General features: G+C 39.1%; 1 protein-coding gene across 1 annotated transcript in view; it reads right to left on the minus strand.

Annotated features, from left to right (window-relative positions):
• Nucleotides 1-285: 285 nt before the first annotated feature.
• The window catches only part of BMPR1A (bone morphogenetic protein receptor type 1A), a 55,154-nt gene continuing 33,727 nt past the window's right edge, over nucleotides 286-21,712 (minus strand). Inside the window, exons 5-12 of the mRNA XM_068982442.1 lie at nucleotides 16,327-16,423; nucleotides 16,060-16,159; nucleotides 11,667-11,811; nucleotides 7,193-7,385; nucleotides 4,492-4,789; nucleotides 2,473-2,648; nucleotides 1,354-1,484; nucleotides 286-1,266 (exon numbers count right to left, since the gene is read on the minus strand). Coding sequence (XP_068838543.1) covers nucleotides 1,141-1,266; nucleotides 1,354-1,484; nucleotides 2,473-2,648; nucleotides 4,492-4,789; nucleotides 7,193-7,385; nucleotides 11,667-11,811; nucleotides 16,060-16,159; nucleotides 16,327-16,423 — 1,266 coding nt within the window. The 3' untranslated portion in view covers nucleotides 286-1,140. The remainder of the gene's footprint in view (nucleotides 1,267-1,353; nucleotides 1,485-2,472; nucleotides 2,649-4,491; nucleotides 4,790-7,192; nucleotides 7,386-11,666; nucleotides 11,812-16,059; nucleotides 16,160-16,326; nucleotides 16,424-21,712) is intronic.

Raw genomic sequence — 21,712 nt, forward strand, 5'->3', positions numbered from 1 at the left:
GATCTTTTAATTTTTTTCCCTTAAGGATGGGATATGAGGTACGCATGAGCTGGTTTCTATAGTATGAATGTATGTACATGTATAAAATATGGTTGTAAAGGAGCAGGTGTTTTCCAAGTAAAGCATATTACACACGAAATATAAATAACTTCCCTTTTAAAAGTTACTGAGAATAAAGAATACAGAATATGGTTATAGGCACTTACATTGCTATCATACTCATTAATCAGTATTCACTTCAATAAGAAGTGTTTTCTTTAGAAGGTTCATGGCATTGGAAGTTCCAACTTTGGACAAGACGCTTTTCATGACAGTAATAACAATTAACAAAAAAAAAATTTTGTGGTGGGAGGAAAACAGTCCAAATTTACATACACTTTTAATTCCTTTTGGCCTTTATATTAACTTTAATGTTAAAAAATAAAGTTGGTGGAGAAGCTAGCTCACTTGCAAGGTAAATGGCTTTTATGTGATTGGCAAATCTCGGTCAGATAACGCATTTTTAAAGCACAAAACCAACAGCCACCAATATCTTCCTGTGCATTCACAAATTATCTTCTTCTAATTCAAATGGCAGCAGAGGAACTCTGGTATGCACGTATGTACACAGACACACACACACCACCAAGGCATGGCAAACTGTCGTAAGCTAAGCAGTACTGTATCCCAAACAGAGCATAATCCATAGGCTGTTTACAAAGGTAGAATACAAATAGATTAAATTTTTTTCAGGTAGAAGGCAAACGTGTATATTTCTCCATCTCTGCTGAATTCATTTATCTTCTCAAGGCTTTCACAGAAAGCACCATTTTATGAACAGGTAATTCAGTACCCAGAGTTTGACTGGAGACTTATTAATCGGGATTGAAGTCTTGATGCAGTTCATAAAAATCCAATAAAAAAAAAAAAAGGCATCAAAAACCACATTTAAAATAAAGTTGTCCATATATAAAGAATGAAGTGTTTAGAAGTTCCCAGCTTGTATTCTACAGAGTACTGAAAGATTAGCAGCCTGTGAAGGTGTAGTGAGGAAAGAGTCTGAGAACCAAGTTACTATCCTCCTTCTATTCTAATTCCACCCATTCCTTGGGTGAAAACAGTTCTTGCAGTCTAGAATTTCTCCTCATGACCTTTTATCTGTCAAATCTTTACATCTTGGGATTCAACCATCTTGGCAAGTGTCTTCTTGATTCTCAGAGCTGTAAGTCTGGAGGCTGGATTGTGAGCCCAGCATTCTGACATTAGCTTCAAAACTGCTCGTAGACACTGAAAAGTAAAGAGAATGTCATGAGCGGGTAAGGGTCTTTGGCAACACTCAGCAATCACTTCCTGAGAGGACTGACTCCCACTTACTTCATCACTGTTCCATCGATTAGACACAATTGGCCGCAAACGTTTAACGCACACAACCTCACGCATATCCTCGTATGATGGGTCATTGGGTACCATGTTATAATACGGCAACTGGTACTCTTCGACTATTCCTGTAGTGAGCGAGAAAACAGTGGGCACAAAAACGGTGGCTGGAAAAAATACATCAGTCTGTTCAGCACTAATAAGGAACTAAAATTGATTCCCCCATAAAGAAGAGATTACTGAGCAGATGATTCACGTCTAATAGTAAATGTGTGTTCTACTCTTCTTTTTAAATATCTGATTATTTTCTATATCCCTACCATAGTTGTCCATATTGAACGCGCCAATATCCCTTAAAACAAGCAAAAGGAACCAATCAACCTAAATTTTTAATCTTTTTATGTATACAGTTGCTTCTACTAATAAAAGAGTAGAGCCTTTTTTCTGCAGTAGAAAGACAACGCATCTGTAGGAATGAGTTGGCAAGGCAGACCGGAAATTGCTGTCTGTATAACAGGTCTGCCTGAAAGCCTGGCACTGAGCTGGTATCTGGGGACTTGCCTGCTAAACAGCTCTCTCTATTCATAGAAATGAAAAGGGTGGCCTTTGTAACTAGACTATTTGTGCAAACAATATAATTTATGCTGACCACCTGCTTTCTTTCTAGAAGTTTGGAATTTTGATACATGCCAGGCAGAGGATGCCCGTGTGACCAGCCTCCAAAAAAATCTCTGGGTACTAAACCTCTAATGAACTTCCCTAGATGACAATATTTCACATTTTTACAATTCACTGCTAGGGGAATTAAGCACATCCTGAGTGACTCCACTGGCAAAGGGCTTTCGGAAGCTTGTGTCCGACTTCCTCTGAACTTTCGCCCCATGGGCCTTTTCTTGTCCCTTTGCTGATTCTGATGTGTGTCCTTTCAGTGTAACAAATCTTTGCTATGAAGACAACTATACACTGAGTCCTGGGAGTCCCAATGCAGGGACAGAGCCAGTGAGTGATCCTGGAGCTCCCTGACCCAGATGACACCTAAATTATGCCACGGGAGCTGTTATGTGTTGAATGACGAGTACACAGACACAACCAGAAACACGCTGCCTAAACTCCTACCTCCTGTGACACAACGGCGAGCCATTTCCCAAACGATCAAGCCAAAGCTGTAGATGTCAGCCATTATGTAGGGCTGGAAATGGCTTTTATTCAGGCTTTCATCTAGCACTTCTGGAGCCATGTAGCGTTTGGTACCCACCCTAGTATTCAGGGGCACATCAACTTCATTTGTGTCGCTGAAACAGAAGACAGGAAACGTCCAGGTTGAGGGGAAAGAAGAAAACCGTTTCTCCTCTATTTTCACTGCATTGTGTAACAGGCAGAATTTCTCTCTCTCTCCCTCTATGTGTATGTGTGTGTGTGTTTGTATACACAACTAAATAAAATGAAAATCTATCTAATAAGTCTACATTTCTTGATCAGTAATCCTTGGGGCTAGGTGTATTTTGAAATTTGACATCTTTCAGATTTTAAAAAAGTATTATATCCTTTAAATATATGCTATGTATTGTATAACATCTCCAGCAGGGTCTGGAGCAGTCCTGAATCAAAATCATTACTAAGTCCACAGCAAAAAACTAAGTATGACTATTCACAGTTAACTGAATAAATAAAGACAGTAAATACCTCAAACCAGTTCAGGTCAAGTTTTGTCACCAAATAAGTTCTGTGTCTCTCTAAGAAAGAGAACAGTACTGAATATAAAATGTGGTAGATAATTATGTCCTAGGATGAGTAAATGTGAAAAGTGAGAGGCATCATTTGCTTTCTTCATTCTCACGTGATCCTTTGTGATTTAGGATTACATTATTTTCTTTATGGGTCCAACCAACTCAGTTCTATTGTGAGTCATGTTTACACAATCATACTGTAATATTAATCTTTTTTTATTAATTTTGGGAGTATATTTTAGAGTTTGAAGACATGAATGACCTTTTTTTTAAGGTTCCCAGATCTGTTAAGATTCTGGAAACTATTCTGAAATGGAGATCAATATAATGTACTTTATATTTTCTTAAATGGCATCTGATGAATACTTGAGCCAATAAAAATTCCCCTGATAGAAAAAAACAACAGGATAGAAAACTGTGATAACGACAGAAGAAGATTAACTTTTTTGATGTTTGCTTTATTATGTACTTTAATCTTATGGCCTAAAATGAATTTTGAAATGTAAAATGGCTGCTGTACTCTAGAGTTATAACATTAAAACAATTTCAATGGTTTCCTAAAAATGTGATATTCTCATCGTTTAAAAACATTGACAATATCGAGTGGTGATGAAGCCATGGCATACATAATCTTGTTCACAGGCATGCACACTGATGCACACTTTCTAGGGGACAACCGGTTAATGCAGCTTAACACGTACATACTCTCTGCCTAGCCCCTTCTCCAGAAATCCACTATGAGGAAATACTTGTACAAGTACTCTGGAATATTATATATGGATAAAATACAATATTCATTGAAGCACTTTTTAAATAATAGACCCTGGAGGCAACTTTAATGTCCGTCAGTTGGGTCATAGATGGGATAAATTATAGTAATCTATAAAATGGAAAACTTCCCATACTGCTGTTAGGAAGAGTAAAGATCTTTATAAACTGAAGTAGATGTCTAAGACAATAGGAAGTAGGAAATCAAGAGTTATGTAGAGTAAGATGTGATTTTTGTAAAAAACAAAAACCACAATGAGAACAAAACACTAAGACAAACCTCCTCCCAAATCCTGATTTATAATTTACATAAGCACAAATGCATGTTCGGAGGGCCTCCCTGGTGGCTCAGACGGTGAAGAATTTGCCTGCAATGTGGGAGACCCAGGTTCAATCCCTGGGCTGGGAAGATCCCCTGGGGCCACTCCTGTATTCTTGTCTGGAAAACTTCATGGACAGAGGAGCCTGGCGGGCTATAGTCTACGGAGTCACAAATAGCTGGATACGACTGAGTGACTAGCACTTTCACTTTACTTTTCTTCACATGTTTGGAGTCCCACTGTCCTGAATACAAATACAAACAGGTAAATATCTTTAGGAAATTAAAATAATTCCAAACACCAGGCAAAGAACCACTCACCTGTTGAACTTAACAGCAAGGCCCAGGTCAGCAATACAGCAACTCCCATTTTTCTTGATGAGGATGTTTTTGCTCTTTAGGTCTCGATGAGCAATTGCAGGCTTCCCTTGAGTGCCGTAGATTTCTGTGTGGAGATGGCACAGACCACAGGCAGCCGAATAAGCCAGCTTGAGCAGGGCTCTGGTGTCCAGCGTCGCACACTTCAGGAAGTCATAGAGAGATCCGTTTTCATGGTAGTCAGTAATCAAATAGAGCTGAGTCCAGGAACCTGTGCCTTTAATGTCTGCTGCTATAAAGCCTGTTCAATTGATGAGTTTAAAAGGTCAGTTATCAGAGGTGGCGAGGAAGAAGAAAAGATGCTCGCTCAGGATACTGAGAATAACTTGGGTATCATCTATAGACAATGTAAATTTAACTTACCGAACAACGTCTCTTGAATGTATTACTCAAATTTTTATCTGTCATTTACACATAAGCCTATAATTTTGTAATTAATTTAAATAATCTTAATCATAAAAATGATAACCATGACTAAGAAAAAGATCACATATATAACAACCTGAGGGAATGCTGTTAATCTACATGACTCCCTAAGCACCAAGAACTATGAAAAAGGAATGCGGAAAGGGCTCTCCATTTCACACTGAAAAGTGCACTCATCAAGAAGTTCAGTTCAGTTCAGTTCAGTTCAGTCACTCAGTCGTGTCCGACTCTTTGCCACCCCAGGGACTGCAGCCCTCCGGGTTCCCCTGTCCATTGCCAACTCCCGGAGCTTGCTCAAACTCATGTCCATCAAGTCAGTGATGCCATCCAACCATCTCATCCTCTGTCATCCCCTTCTCCTTCTGCCTTCAATCTTTTCCAGCATCAGGGTCTTTTCCAATGAGTCCGTTCTTCACATCAGCTGGCTCAAGTACTGGTTAAGTTACCTATGTTCTATGCTAGTCGGCCTCTCCCCTCACCCTCTTTGACACAATAGCAAAATAACCTAGGTATGATTTGATCAGTACGGTGCGTAAACCCATCCACCTTCCCTGGCTTTCTTTCCAGCTGTAATTTCCTTGCCCTTTACTTTAAAGAGTTAAAAATTAAGTTGACTATATTCAACTATAAGAGCTATAAGAACTATAACAGTTCAATCCTAACCAAGCTAACGCCCACTTGCCCATCAATGCCTCATCACATCTGCCTTTTCAGCCTGGTTCACTGACAAGCAAGTTCACGATACTGGCTTTCTTTTCCTTCTCCTCTTTTCCGCCCTCTCTTCAGAAGGTCAGAGAGTGCTGAGCTGAATAATAGCCCTCCCCCCCGCAACCAATTCATGTCCACCAGGTCTCTGTAAATGTGACCTTATTTGGAGACAGGTCTTTACAGATATAATCAAGTTCAGGTGATTACAGTGGGTACCTACTCAATGACTAGTATCCTCATAAGAAGAGGGAAGTTTGGACACAGACACAACGGGCGAAAGGTCATGTGCCAACAAAGACAGATTCTGGAGTGTGAAATGCTGTAAATAGTTAGCTGGTAATCACTAGAATCTGGAAGAGGCAGGAAGAGTCCTCCCCTAAAGCCTTCAGAGAGCCCGGACCTGCCAACACCTTGATTTTAAATGTCTGGCCTCCAGAACTCTGGAGAGGATTAAGTTTCTATTGTTTTAAGCCACACAGTTTGTGGTAATCTGCAAGGAGCAGTTCCAGGAAGTGAAGGAAACTATCAGCAACATGCTATGCACTCTCTAAAGGAAGGGGCGAGGAAATAGCAGCTGAAAAGAAAGCCAGGGAAGGTGATGAGTTTACGTGCCATACTGATCAAATCATACCCAGGTTATTTTGGTATTGTGTAAATGGGGGTGAGAGGAGAGACCTGCTCACACAGAACATACATGAGGCTGTATCTTACGGGGGGGGGGGGGTAATTTCACTTACAGGAGGCAAAGGCACGCACAGTTTAAGTTACCTAAAAATTGTTTAAATTACCTTTCAGAGACTTTTTTTTGGTTACTATATGAATAAGTCCAATAAACTACATTATTTCCAAATCACAACTCACTGCTGTTTCTCTTCAGCTGGGTAATAAATTTGGACACACCTAGTTTAATTGAGCTTCACAGACACTGTGTTTGTTTTTTTAAACAAACTGACGGTCTCTGGCAACTCCTACCACAAGTCTTATAGAAGCTGCTTTTCAAACAGTATTTGCTCACTTCATGTGTCACATTTTGGTAATTCTCAAAACACTTCAAACTTTTTCATTATTATTCTACTTATTACGGTGATCTATGATCAGTGATGTTTGATGTTACTATTGCAGTTGTTTTGGCATTTTTTAGCAGTTAAGTATTTTTACACTAAGGTACATACATTGTTTATTAAACATAATGGTACTGTACCTTTAGACTACAGTATGGTATAAACAACTTTTAAATGTACTTGGAAACCAAAATATTTGTGTCATTTGCTTTATTGCTGTATCTGATTTATTGCAGTGATTTGGAACCCAACCCCAAAATATCTCTGAGGTATGTGTAGAGATCGGCTGGCTGCATTCAGGACTGGGTTGTATTTGGAGTATGTATTCCACCAGGTTTCCTTCAGCCAAATGCACACAGCTGAGCTCACATATGTTTTCAAGCCCTAGGCTTCCACCAGCATCCCATTAACCTTGTAGAATATGGAACTAAAATCAAACGTGTACTCACCAAGTATGTTTTCATGGCGCATTAGCACAGTTTGATAGATTTCTGTTTCTCGAAACCAGCTAGCTTCTTCAGTGGTAAAAAACACTTTGACTGCCACTTTCTCACCACGCCATTTACCCATCCACACTTCTCCATATCGGCCTTTACCAACTTGCCGAACCATCTGAATCTGTTTGGCAATAGTTCGCTGAACCTTCACAGGAAAAAGTAAAATGAGAACTATTAAGACTGAGACAGTGGTTTAACAGGCCAACCTATCAAAGAAGATGGCATACCCAACCAACCAAGTCCAATGTGAATGTTTACAGAGTTGGCCTCTGTGTCCGTTCTGCATCCTTGGATATGGAAGGCTGGCTGTAAGGGACCTGGGCATCTGTACACTTTCATATCTTCAGGGGATCCTGGAACCAATCCCTCAGGTAAATCCCGAGGGAAGACCGTACTGTATTCAGAAAAAGATGAAGCAATGTACAATATATTCTAAAATCACAGAATAACAATCTGCCAGTGTGACAGACTGTCTGCAAAACTGGGTCACGTAATCCCCCTTTTAGCCCACACAGTCTTGGGTAGTCTCCTCGCCCAGACTTGGGGCTTGGATACATGACTTGCTTTGGGCAAAAGAACAACCGCAGAAGTATTAACAGAACACGTGAAAAGACTCTGTGCATTGGGATTTGCCCTTTCTTGCCATTTTAGGGCACTCTGTAACCAAAATGAGCAAAACCATACCAACCATTGGCCATGTACATAAACTTTACCATCTGAGTCTAGCTGAATAAATTCAGAAAAAGAACTGCCAAGAATACCCACAGAATCATGAAAAATAATAAATGTTAGTTGTTTCAAGTCACTGATGTTTGGGGTGGTTTATCATGTCACAAAATCCAAAATGACAGTTAAAATGTTCAACTCCGTCTGCATGTAAGATCCCACATGACCTGGCCCTCGCCTAACTCTTCTGCCTGAGCTTTCACTCTAATCCCCCATCCGCACCCCTCTTCTTCACCTTGGTTCAATTTTTAGAATTCAGTCAAGCTCATTCCTCTCAGTCTTTCTGTATGTGTAGTTTCCTTAAGAGTATTATTTCTCTCTCAAAAACTTTCATAGCACATATATATTTCTCAGTTGCTGCACTTACCACAATTTTAACTATTTGTATATATATTTGTTTGAATTTCATCCCCCACGACTCACAGAACACAGATATTTATATAGGACAATGACTTTAGTACAATATTGCTTTCATCAGTATTTGTTGGATGAAAGATGCACATAAATTGCTACCTTTCATTTTCAGAAACAGGTATCAGCCAATCTAAACTAATAAAATGACACTGACACTAAGGTCCAGGCTGGAAACACAGTTAAAACGGGCGAGATTTATAAGTATCTAAACCGACTTACTTTATGTATCACTTATTACAAGATCCTTGTGATTTCTTTTTAGAAAGTCAGAACTTTTGAGGTCTAATTTATTTATAATAAAATTCACTCTTTTTGAAAACGTGTTTTGACAAATGTGCAGTCATGTAACCACAACCAGACGCCACAATTAAGATGTGGACTATTCCTATAACTCAAACAAGCTTCACTGCTTTAAAGTCAATTCCCTCCCCACCGACCTGCAGTCTCTGGCATCACTGATCTCTTTTCTGCCCCTTCAGTTCTGAATATGACATAAACGGAAACATACAGTAAGGAGCCTCTGTGTCCAGCTTCTTTCATTCGGCATAAAATACTCTGAAATGTGCTTCGCTGCTGTTACACGTATCAGTAGTTTGTTCCTTTTTACTGACAAGCAGTAGTCCACGCTAAGAATGTACTGTAATTTATTCATTTACCAACTGCTGGATTTTGGGGTTGTTTACAATTTTTTTAATTGAGAACATCTACTTGTTTATTTATCAGGCCACATGGCATGTGGAATGTTCCCTGACCCGGGACCGAATCCGTGCCTCTCCCCAACGCCTGCCTTCCTGGCGGTGGAAGCAAGGGGTCTCAACCACTGGACGGCCAGGGAAGTCCCCGGGCTGTTTACAACTTACTAGAAATAAAGCTGCTATGAACTTTCACAGTCTTCTTCTGGAACATGTCTGCAGATCTTTTCTTTTTTAAATTTATTTGTTTGGCTGTGTTGTGTCTTAGCTGTGGCAGGCAGGATCCTGACTGCTGTGCACAGGCTCAGTGGTTGCAGCTCGTGAGCTTAGCTGCCCCTCAGCATACGGGATCTCAGATAACCAACCAGGGATTGAACCCATGTCCCCTGCATTGCAAGGCAGATTCTCAGCTACTGGAGCACCAGGGAAGTCCCTGCGTATCTTTTCTATAAACATTTAGCAGAGGGACTGCTTCACTGTATTAAAAGTCAACTATCAACCTGTTTCCCAAAGTAGCTGTATTTTACATATCAATCAGCACTGCATGAGATTTCCAGGTGATCTATCTTCTTTTCCACACTTAATGCTCTCAGTTTTCATCAAACTAGTGAATGTGCAGTGGTGTCTCACTGTGTTTAACCTGCATTTCCCTGATGACGCTGAGCATCTTTTCATGTGCCGTTCAGATCTGCCATCCTTATATTTTCTTTGGGCAAGCGACTGTTCAAATCTTTTGCCCACTTAAAAGACTGGGTTTTTTGACTCATTACTGAGTTGTAAAAATTCTTCATATATTCTGCAATACAAATTCTTTACCAAAACTCTTCTGCCAGTTTGTGACTTTATTTTTTCATCTTCTTAATAGTATCTTCTGAATAGGAAAAGTTTTAAATTTTAAGAAAGACCAATTTATCATTTTTTAAAATGACTTTTCCTTTTGTGTCCTAAGAAATCTTCACTCAAAGTTATAATAATTTCCTGAAACATTTTCTTTTAAAGGTTTTGTACTTTTATATTTAGGTCTATGATCCATTTCAAGGTGATTCTGTATTGCATATGGAGTGAGGTAAGGGTCAAGATTCACGTTTTGGCAAATGGATACCCAATTTTTCCTGCACCATTTGTCGAATAGACTCTCTTCCTCACTGAATTCCTGTGGCATCCAAATCAATTGACCACATATGTGTATGTTCATTTTCAGACTCTATTCTGTCCCACTGACATACACATTTATCCCGATGCCAGGATTAAACACTGTTGACTACTGTAGTTCCACAATGAGCCCAGAAATCAGGTAGTGAATCCTCTTTACTCTTTTTTCAAAACTGTTTTGGCTCTTCTAGGTCCTCTGCATTTCCAAATAGTCTTTAGAATAAACTCATCAATTCCTATAGAAGTTTGCTCTGATTCTGATTTGAATTGAAACGGTAAATCAATTTTAGGCTAACTGAAATCTCTAATATTGAGTCTTCTGAAACAAAAACAGGATATATATCCATCTCCTTCTGAATGGTTTTGTTAAACTCTTTTGGTGAGGTTTTCTAATTATAAGTGTACAGGTCATACATAAATGCTGTCACGCATATTCCAAATATTTCAGGGTTTTAATGCTATTTAAAATGATACTGCTTTTAAAATTTTAATCCCTGTTTGTCGACAGTGTATATAAATTCAACGCTTTTTGTACAAAGACCTTGTTATGCAATCTTGATAAACTCACTTATTGGTTGCTGTCGTTTCACATTATCATTCTTAACACTTTCTATGTAGACAATCATGCTGTTCACATATCAAGACAGTTTTACTTTTACTTTTCCAATTTAATGACAGAATTACCTGATTCAATGAATTTTAAAATGAGACATCAATGATTTAAACACATCCAAGTAAACAAAGCATTTAAAATCTAAGTATCTAGTGTTTATTCTAAGTATCCCCTCATCCTTAAAACTAAATATTTCTATACATATAACCCCCTGAGAATTACCTACATCTCCCTTTAACGTTATTTTTATGAACTGTATTTCCGTAACATAGTTTCGTACTGAAGTATAAGAAGTATAGTTCTTCTTATGAAGATGATCTGTGGGAGTAACTTCTCTTTGATTTCAGAATCTGAAATAGTTATATTTCTCCCAATCGATCAATTTAACCTTAGAGAGGCAAAGAATTTTATACCTGATTCCTCAAGATGGCTGTTAAAAATGTGTGAGCTGATGCTAACACTTACACAGCACTTCATGACCACACTTTCTCTCTTAACCTTGCTTGCAGCTCTACCTTACCTGCCTATCTTTTCTTATTTCATATTTCTTATTTAAACTGATTTAATCTTCTAGCCATCTCCCTTGTGACTCAGCTGGTAAAGAATTTGCCTGCAATGCGGGAGAGCTGGGTTCGATCCCTGGGTTGGGAAGATCCCCCGGAGAGGGGAAAGGCTACCCACCCCAGTATTCTGGCCTGGAGAATTCCATGGACTCTGTAGTCCATGGGGTCACAAAGAGTCGGACACAACTGAGCGACTTTCACACCACCATATGACAATACATTCCGCATCAGCACACCATTCATGCTCGCATGACACTCCAGCTTACCAGTAAGGGCAGTCCAGATCCACTACCAGAACTTTGTGACTGGTCAATAAGGTCTTTCAATGATTCTCCAACTGGAATAAATGCTTCATCTTGTTCCAGATCACGATTGTAACGGCGTCTGCTTGAGATGCTCTTGCAATAATGTCTTTTATTTTAAAAGAGCAGAAGATAACTATATTAAAATTCTAAAACAATAAAATTCTAAGGTAAGAAAAATCTCGAGACTGTTGACATTATCATCATTCCTTCATCACATGGGTTCATAGCCGAATTAGTCTTATCACAGAATAATATATTCTCTGTTAAAATAATGTCCAAAGATAGAGTTTCTGAAATAGAGAGCTATTTACTACCTTAAAATGGAAAGATGTCCATGGTACGTTGGCAAGTGAAAAAAACTGATTAAAAACCAGCATGTAAAGTTTCACCCTCACTATAAACAGTTTAGAATTATATGCATCTATACTTGTCTGAAAGGATCAGAAAGGATATATAGCAGTTGTAAATAATAGTTATTGCTGGGGATGTAAGAATATCCATTCTTTGCTTTACATATGTTTTTTCATTTGAATTCATATACGCAGTTTTACATCATAATGAACAATAAATATACTACCATTTTTAAAAAGGGAAAAGGAGTTTACGGAAGAGAAGTCAAACAAGTTCATTCTGATATTTTTAAAGGTTTTTGAAAAAAATGTCAAATTATGAGATGTTTCAAACATTTAAACAGTAGAGATTAATTTAATTAGCACCCATGTGTAAACTATTTAAATTTAATAAATATTAAGCTATAATTTTTATGATATTTTTAAAATAAATAAACATTAAATATTTGAAATTTCCCTGATAATTTCATTTTCTTCTTTTAATCCTAAGAGACAAACACTGTCTTGAAGGTGGCTATAGCCTTCCTATCTATGTGTTTATACCTTTACCATAAAAAGTATATATTCACACACAAATTTTTTCCTCTGGATACTAATTTCTATAAATGGCATATGTTGTATTAATATTTTACACCTTGTATAAAAAAATTTCTTATGTATTACATATTTATCCATGTTGATACATGTTAAAAAAAAAAAAGCAGCTCATTTCTATTGATGTTCAGTGTGTCAGGCACTGTTCTATGACTTACTTCAACTTTATTAAACTCCTAAGAGATAAGTTGTAGTGTTTCCTTTTTACAAAAGAGGAAACCATAGGCCCAGGGCTCACCATTTGCCCCAAGTCAGACAGCTGGCTAATTATTCTCCAATACTGAGGCAAGACCCTTCTGAGTGCTATAAACAGAGCCCCGTGAACTGTGAGGTTTTCAGGTCACATAGCTGGTGGGAAGAGACACTGTTCACGGCCTTGTGTGAGCACTGAATATCGACCCTTTGACCTTTTCAGGCGGCCTTTCTCAGCCTTGGGGGTCTGCTCACTTGAAATCACTGACTAAGATCAGCTGAATATTCTATGGGGCCATTCTGAAGACGTCTACAGAGTTCTTCCTCTATGAAAATTCTCTCCTTTCCAGCACTCTGTACCTATGAACCATAGCTGCTGCTCTCCTCAGACTCTCAGCTCTATCTCCTCGACTCAGAGTGCCTGGTGGGCTCTGCGTGAGTCATTCCTGCGTCCCGCAGTCAGGAACTCTTCTCAGGGAGTAAGCTGGGCAATAGCAAGAATCACCTCATCTGCTTCCTGTTTCTCAGGGGTCAGTGTCCTTCACGGCCTGACCGGCAGCTCTTAATACGTGAATGGGGCTTACTGATTACAGGTTTCACTGTGATAATCTGCTTGGGCCATTTCACTGGGCTTACTGGAGGCAGAATATTTAGGTCTTTTTTTCTTGGGCCAGATGGTTGTTCCCTAAGAATAATCTTCTTATACATTATCTAGAGGGAACAAGCTTGGCTAGCACGGTTCTGGACGGCTGAGGAGCCCACGGATTAGTATGTAAATATTCACTTTACCTCCTCATTTTCACTATACCATTTATCTCACCCTCAGTAACGGGACACCACAGATGGGAACATTTTTGCTCTTTCCCCGAGACAACACTTCTAGCCTTTTGCTCAGGATCAAAGTCACATGATCATTCAGAATAAGAACAGGGATCTCAACATCAGTGGTATCTGGCAACCAAAATGGCCCACAAAATTTCTCACCTCCTGGTACACCTGTCCTTGTTTAATTCCCTTCCAGAAAGCACCAGGGCTGACCTGGGTGACCAATAAGATATGGATGGCAGAAGAGATGGTGTGACTTCTGAGTCTAGATCACATACAGCGCCCATCTTTCACCTTGGTCTCTGGACCATTCACTCTGCATGGGAAGCCAGGCTTCCTGCTGTGAGTAAGCTCATGCAGGCCGCTCTGTAGAGAGGTTCATATCGGAGGGACTAAGATCTCCCTGGAAGTGAGCCCTGGAAGTGAGCTGCCTTGGAAGAGGATCTACCAGTTCCAGCCAAGCTTCCCGGTGAGTGCAGCATCTGCTGACATCTTCCTGAAGGTCATGAAAGATCCCGAGCTGCCCAGGCAGGTCACTCCTGAAGTCCTGACCCACAGAAATGGTGAGCGGTAATAGCCACTGTTTCAGGTCACTAAATCTGGGAGTGATTTCTTAACATAGGATTGCACAACCAACACAGCACCTGACCTTCTAAAAACAGACTTTCAGGCCACCCTCTCAGTTTCCCTGCCACCCTCAGCTTAACTTCCAGAGGTGGCTAGTACTGCCAATTCGTGAACTTCTTGGGGGAATTTTGTAGTACAAATCGGTTGCTATTTGTCTTTCTCAATTTCTAGCCTGGGATTCAGATTTTCTAGGTCTATACTCATCCATAAGCTTCCCATATTCCACAGCTTTTTGCTGTCATCTTGTCTCCCTGTTCTGGCTGAACAAAACATTTTAAAACTCTTTACTGCTATTTTAGTGGAAGCAACAAAAGTAAAAAAGGATGCTCTATCTAAAAGACCTACTATCAAACATGTGAATCTCTGCCAGTGTAACAGGTAAAAAATAAAACCTCAGTATGATTTTAACATATTTTTCATATTATGAGTATTCTTGAGTCATCTTTTTCTTTTAAGAGCCATATGTATTTCTATTTAAACAAACCATATGTTCATTTTTTGGTAATTACTGAATTGATTTTTTTTTTCGATTTATAGAAGCTCTTTATATTTAAGAAATTAGCTCTTTGTAATATAAGCAGGGGATATTTTTCACTGTTAAGACTGTCTTCTGACTATTTATAGTGGTTTCTACCACATAGTAAAGTTTTATTTTTATGTAGTTGACACCATCAATCTTTCCTTTTTTAATTTTAAGGTGTTTTGTGGTTTTTTTTGGCTAGTAAGTTTTGTGTCAGATTCAGATTATTTTTAAAAACTATTCCAAGGTTTGTTCTAGTATTTAAGCATTTCACTTTATATATGTAAATATATATGTATATATACATGAATTTTATATCTACATGGCTAAATATGGCTAAAACTTATTTCAGTGTACAGAACTGACTCAGCTTCATTTTTCTCCATAGAGCTGCTGCTGCTGAGTCACTTCAGTTGTGTCCGACTCTGTGCGACCCCATAGATGGCAGCCCACCAGGCTCCCCCGTCCCTGGGATTCTCCAGGAAAGAACACTGGAGTGGGGTGCCACTTCCTTCTCCAATGCATGAAAGTGAAAAGTGAAAGTGAAGTCGCTCAGTTGTGTCCGACTCTGTGCGACCCCACAGATGGCAGCCCACCAGGCTCCCCTATCCCTGGGATTCTCCAGGCAAGAGTACTGGAGTGGGGTGCCATTGCTATCTACTCCCAAATCCATTTACTGAATAAGCCAACTTTTCCTCAGTAATCTGAAATGTTACCTTTATCACATACTAACTTTCTTTATAAACTTGGGTCTACTTATAGGTCTAGTAACCAGTTCCACTGATCTCTCGGTTTATTCATCTATCAGTCAGATAATGTTTTACTATGAAGTCTATGCCCTCCTCTCATCACTTTTCTCTTCTGGCAACTGTCTTCTGAAATCATGACTAAATGCAAATAACTCTGAACCACCAAATAACTAAAGAATGGTAATATATAAAATTGATTTCCTGGGATAGGTTTTAAACATTCAGATATAAGAAAGTTCAGTATTCTATAAATAAGGAAATCGTAAGTATTCATGAACATAACAAGAAGTACAGTGTTGTATCCAATTAACTGACTGATAGCTCTGTTCACTCAAGAAAATTATAACACCATTAATTAAAGGAAATATAACCAGAGAATACAAATTCATGGTTTCTGAAATACACTCAGTGTCAATGGTTTCTGCCCACTGGCCTTAAGAACAACTGTTTATATCTACTATTCAACAAAATACTTTGCATCAAAATAATTATCTTACTTGTAACAAAAGCAGCTGGAGAAAATGATCATAGCAATTATGCAGACAGCCATAGCAATGAGCAAAGCCAGCCATCGAATGCTGCCATCAAAAAACGGACCTGACAATGGAAATAAACAGTAAAACAGACGTATTATCTTTCTATTACATCTTAGAAGGAAAAAATAACTTGTAGTGTTGAACTCTAGAAAGCCTGCTTATTGTTAAAACCACAGAAAATAAGTTCACTGAGATTTATGATGACTGCACTTTTCTCTGCTAACCTACCTATAACAACAGGGGGCAGTGTAGGCTGTAAATACTGGTTACATAAGTTGGTCCGACAACATTCTATTGTCCGGCGTAGCTGGGCTTTTGGTGAATCCTAAAGGAAGAAAATCAGAAATAATTTGACACAAGAAATTGATAAATACTTTTTAAAATATTCATAAAATACAATTTCCAATTCAGTGAGTGAAAAGGACCTGCCAAGTTTATGTGTGAAAAATGATATGGAAAAATCTGAATCTGTGGTGAAATAGTATTGTGAAGACTCTAAAATTTTTTTTTTCTGAAGAAGAATGCATTATGTGGTGTCTGAGAACACTAGACTATAACTTAATTACAAATAAACAAAAGTTTATATATATATTTTAACCCAAAGTTTGGCATTTCTTAAGATATTACTATTTGTTATTAATAACACAGTAAAGGCATGAGATCTTTTCTTATAAAAGGTGGGGTAATACATTTCACTATAATGGCAGATCAGTAGGGTAAATATGAACTCATGGTAGTACCAAGACTTAGCTGGATGGGACTGAAGATCTGACTGAAACGTGGAGTGTGTCCTAGGCCAAATAAATTGCATGTTATAAAAGGTAGTCTAATAGGCAGAAGGTACAGATGATTTTGCATATAACAACTATGTTGAAACTAATGAACCTAATACAGAAGAAAATAAGTGTATGTAGTGAGCGTAAGGGCAAACTATAGAAACAGTACTTCTGATAGTTTTTAGAGACCACTAACCAGGTATGTATCCCTAACAGATCAGAAAGTGAGCCCAGGGAAGACTGCAGTCATGGGAACAGATGTCAACAATTACATGCGAAGTTTTATTTAACCAAAAATATAACATTTGAGAAGTTCTTAATTTGAATGCTGACATTTCAGCACTGCCTGGAAGAAGTGCCATTCTAGACCAAAACAGCAACAGAAAGGAATTGTTTGTCATTATAAAAGTAGCAAGAATATAAGCAGATATTAACCATGTTAGTCTTAAATATCAGAGGGCCAGAAAGGGGAAACCTCAGCATAATCGGGTATTCCTTTTAAAAAGGTGAATATGAGATTCCGTAAGGGAATCTATATGGGATTCTATAAGGGACTTGAGAGTCCCCATAAGAAAAGACGGGTCAAGAGTATTTAGAAACCTCCAAAAGTATAAGTTTTACACTTTAACTGAATTTTAAACTTTCTAACAAACTATTACTTTTAAATTATCATAAAAAGAGAAAAGGAAGACATGTCAGAAGTTACACAAGTGACTCTGGGGAAAAAAAAAAAAATCCCGGATCTAGAGAAAACTTACATGAAGGATGGAATGAAGAGTATACAATTAAAGATGGATAGAAAGGAGTGTAAAGTATCCAAGAACAGCCCCAGTATGCTGAAGTTCAAAATGAGCTTAGCCCTGCAGGTCAGAATGTAAAGAAAAATCAGCAAAGCGTTTTTAGCAGCGCTAGAAGAAAGACTGGTGAGCACAGACGCACTGCTGCTGAGAAACAGCAGGCAGCGGAGGACAAGGAAAGCAGCGTCTCCCGGACGCGCTCGGCCACTCCAGTCTTCCCCACCAGGGATGATTACAGGTACGAAGCAGGCAGACCCAACACCAGTAAGTGCGTTGGGGTCCCAGAAGTATGCAGAGACCCTGCAGTGTTTCTTTGTTCTGTCTGAATTCCTATCTTCTAAGCTCCAGTGCTTTGGCCACTTGATGCAAAGAGCCAATACATTGGAAAAGACCCTGATGCTGGGAAAAATTAAAGTCAGGAGAAGAGGGTGGCAGAGGATGAGACGGTTAGACAGCATCAACTACTCAATGGACATGAATCTGAACAAACCCTGGGAGACAGTGGAGGATAGAGGAGCCTGGCGTGTACAGTCCGTGGGGTCGCAAAGAGTCGGACGTAACTTGGTGACTGGAGAAGAGAACACAAAGCTAGATGAATTACCATCACAGGAAGACGAGGGCACCGCGAAGAGGGCTGAAGGAGGTGCGATTCAAAGACTTCAGAAACGAGGAGCGTTAACTAGATAGCTACATGTTGTATCACTTTTAACAGGGAAGGAAGGACTTTGCCAACAACGGTTGGAGGCAGCATAGTATTATGAAAACGAGGATTCTGCAATCAATAGCTTAAATCCTAGCTTTGCCATTTATTAAGTTTGTGACCCTGAGCAATGATCTTACTTCTTCTCTCTGGGCTTTAGCTTTCTCTCCTGTAAGATGGAGGATAAAAAATACCTACCTTATAGGATAATTGGGAGAAAATGAGATAAACTGTACCAAGCACTTAACATATTAAACTAAACGGTAAATGTTCAAGAAATTAATTCTTCTTCCTCTGGTGAACTTTGCATGGATCCCAGTCAAGATTCTAGAATAAGTCAAAAATGCTTGCAGTCTCTGGGAGGACTCAATGTAGCTTCGCTGAGAATAAGCAACGTGAGACCCACGTCTTTCTTACACAGGTTAACTGTATGTCTGGGAAGGCAAAAGTTAAGTGTGTCTAGATTACGATGTTGGTTGACACAACCTTTCTGGTTCCTGCACTCCCCACTGCCACGCCCCACCTAAGCCCATTTGTATCTCTGATTTTATGTGGGCAATAAAAATCCTTGTGGGGGAGAAAACTTACTTGGCATTGATGAAATAGAGGAGATTCTAACTTATTTAGTGAACCTGAATGGGGGTGGCGGGTTAGGAGGGGTGCCACAGGAGAAAGTAACTGAAACTAAACTCTAAGCAATGGCAGTGCGGCTTCTGAGAAATAATCCACCTACAGGAAGAGACAGGATAAGCTAGATTTACCTACAGAGACCGGATGGTGTGAGGGAAAAATCAAGGCCTGGGCAAAGAACGGTGATTATCACTTGAACCTGTTTTGATCCAAACCTGACGGCATGTGAGAGCACCCGGAGGAAAGCGGTAGGTGCCAGCAGAAGAGCTGTTCTGCCCAGGTTACGTGCCAGGTAAATTAACAGTGATCTGTAGCAAGGTACGCAGAAAGTAACCCCAGTGGTGGTCAGTATTTTCATCTGTGTAACCCCTTAATCAGTGGACATGAACTTAGGCAAACTCTGGGAGATAGTGAGGAACATGGAGGCCTGGTGTGTTGCAGTCCATGGGGCTGCAAAGTCGGACACGACTTAGCGACTGAACCACCACCCCTCTAAATGAATTCCGAACACAACGTATTCCCGCATATATTTTTAGGCTAACATCTGAAATGTTTCTTCATAAGTAGGTGCAAAGAATGTATTGATAATACCTTACTTATTGCACATTTTAAAACAAAGTTAAAATAACTCAAATCTATTCAGGAGCATCTAAATAAAATGGCAATTCAATACCCATCATCACTATTTAAAAAAAAAAGTTGGAAAGTTTTATAGTATTCCTTTTTCTCCTTATGGTATTTCCTTTCTGCATGTCCCACAATCATTGTGCCCTAATGTGATATATCATGAGATATAATTCTCCACCTCAAAAATAAACATATATAAATATACTTGCCCGGGCTTCTAAGATCCGTGAGAGAGGGAGCCTACAGTGGGGTACCCTCTGCTATTCAAACGGGCGCCGGTGGCCCAACGTAGATGGTGCAAATCTCTTTATTAACTTTCCCCATAAACCAAGTTACTCAGCCTCTTTTCTCCACTAAATTTTCCTATACTATTTCTTCTTAATTTCTTTTATATTTCTAAATAAATAAATAAGTTTTCCTTGCCTATGCCGTCTCCCCTTCGAATTCCCTGGATCCACCGGGGCAGGACCCCAGCATATTAGTATAAAATTAATCAAAATTATATGTACATTATAACCTTTACATAAAAAGAAAATTTTATTGGAAAGGTATGAGATGGACAGGACTTAAATAAAACTAGTTCATAAATTCATGGATAATTACTTATTGCTAGAATGAGAAAAGTCTAGCATTTATTCCTATTTTTCTCTTTTCCTCTTTTTGGGTGAGTACTAAGATTTTTTGATCACATAAACAAAAAGATGGTAATGGAAGGATTTGTTGTACCACTGTCCCATAATTCTTTGAAGACCTTCCAATCATAGGACAAAGATCTATAATAATTCTACTATGAAAAGTTATTTTAAATGAAGCAATTTGGTTGAAAGCAAAAAATGAAGAACTACCAAACATGCAAATATATTTGGTATCCCCATGTTCCCCACACTGGTACTAAGATTTTGAATTTTAACAGCGTTCAGGAACTTGAGGATTTGCATTCCAAGCTACTGATCAGGAAACCGTGAGAAGGTGGATTGTGGAGAGGAAGGAACAGAGAAACTGCATGAGAAGCTCTGGTCTCAGGCAGAGAAATATTAAGAATCAGGCTCCATGGAAGTCCCGGATCTGTAAACCGATTCCCTTAAAACTATCCGTGTACCTGGTGGTCCTCGGGTACTGTGGTCAGTATGCACTCAGGGATCTGTGTGATTCAGCTGAAAGCCTGCTTTCAACTAAATTATCAATATGGTGAAAGCTACCGTTTATTAAGTCCTTACTATGTATCAGTTGTGCTAAACTCTGCATATATGCTGTCTCTTATTTGATTCTTACAGGAACTCTTTTGTTAATAAGAGAACAAGAGAGTAAAGCGTCAACATTTTTATGTGATTAAAAAGTATACTGAAGTGTGGTTGATAAATAAAACTGGAAGAGACAAAAACAAATCAGCATCTCCTGAATCCTGACAGACAAGGGCAAAGGATTAATTTTAATGTGACGAAGTTTAACTTTGACAACTATGGACCACCATGGAACCAAACTCGTCCCGTTCTCCTTTAGTTATCTGCACCAGTGAAGAATGGGAGAGAGATGGCTGAGCAGCTGCACGAGTGAAAGATACCGGGATTTCAGCCGACAGAAAACTCGGTATCTTACTTAAGAATAAGGTATGACAAACCTCTAACGTGACATTTTGCTGCCCTCAGGAGAAGGAGTTCCTAACTCTCTGCTCGGTCTTCCTCACCAGACCACAGTCAACTCTGCATATCACACTGAGACACTGAAGAGTGACTAAAGCTGATCCTACACAAGCAGTAGTTGAAGTTACTTTGAACCATTATTTTCACTGGGTAAAAACTATAGTGTACGAGGAATAAAGTAATACAAAAAGATTTCACATCGTGAAGGGCGACCGTATTAAAAAGCGATTCAATTTGTTCTCTATGATCCAAGAAGTACAAAGGAAGAGAGATGTGCAGTCATCTGGAGGAAAAACTTTCTAAGCATAAGGTCAGGTCATTACTGCAAATGAAACAGGTGGGCTTGGGAGGTGATGAGCCCCTTACTGCTAGAGGTGAAGCAAACAGAAAATAGGACGCAATGTATCTGACTGTGTGCACGTGTGCATTCGTGTATGCGCGTAA

Source organism: Capricornis sumatraensis, chromosome 10 (assembly GCF_032405125.1).
Source record: "Capricornis sumatraensis isolate serow.1 chromosome 10, serow.2, whole genome shotgun sequence".
Classification (NCBI taxonomy): domain Eukaryota; kingdom Metazoa; phylum Chordata; class Mammalia; order Artiodactyla; family Bovidae; genus Capricornis; species Capricornis sumatraensis.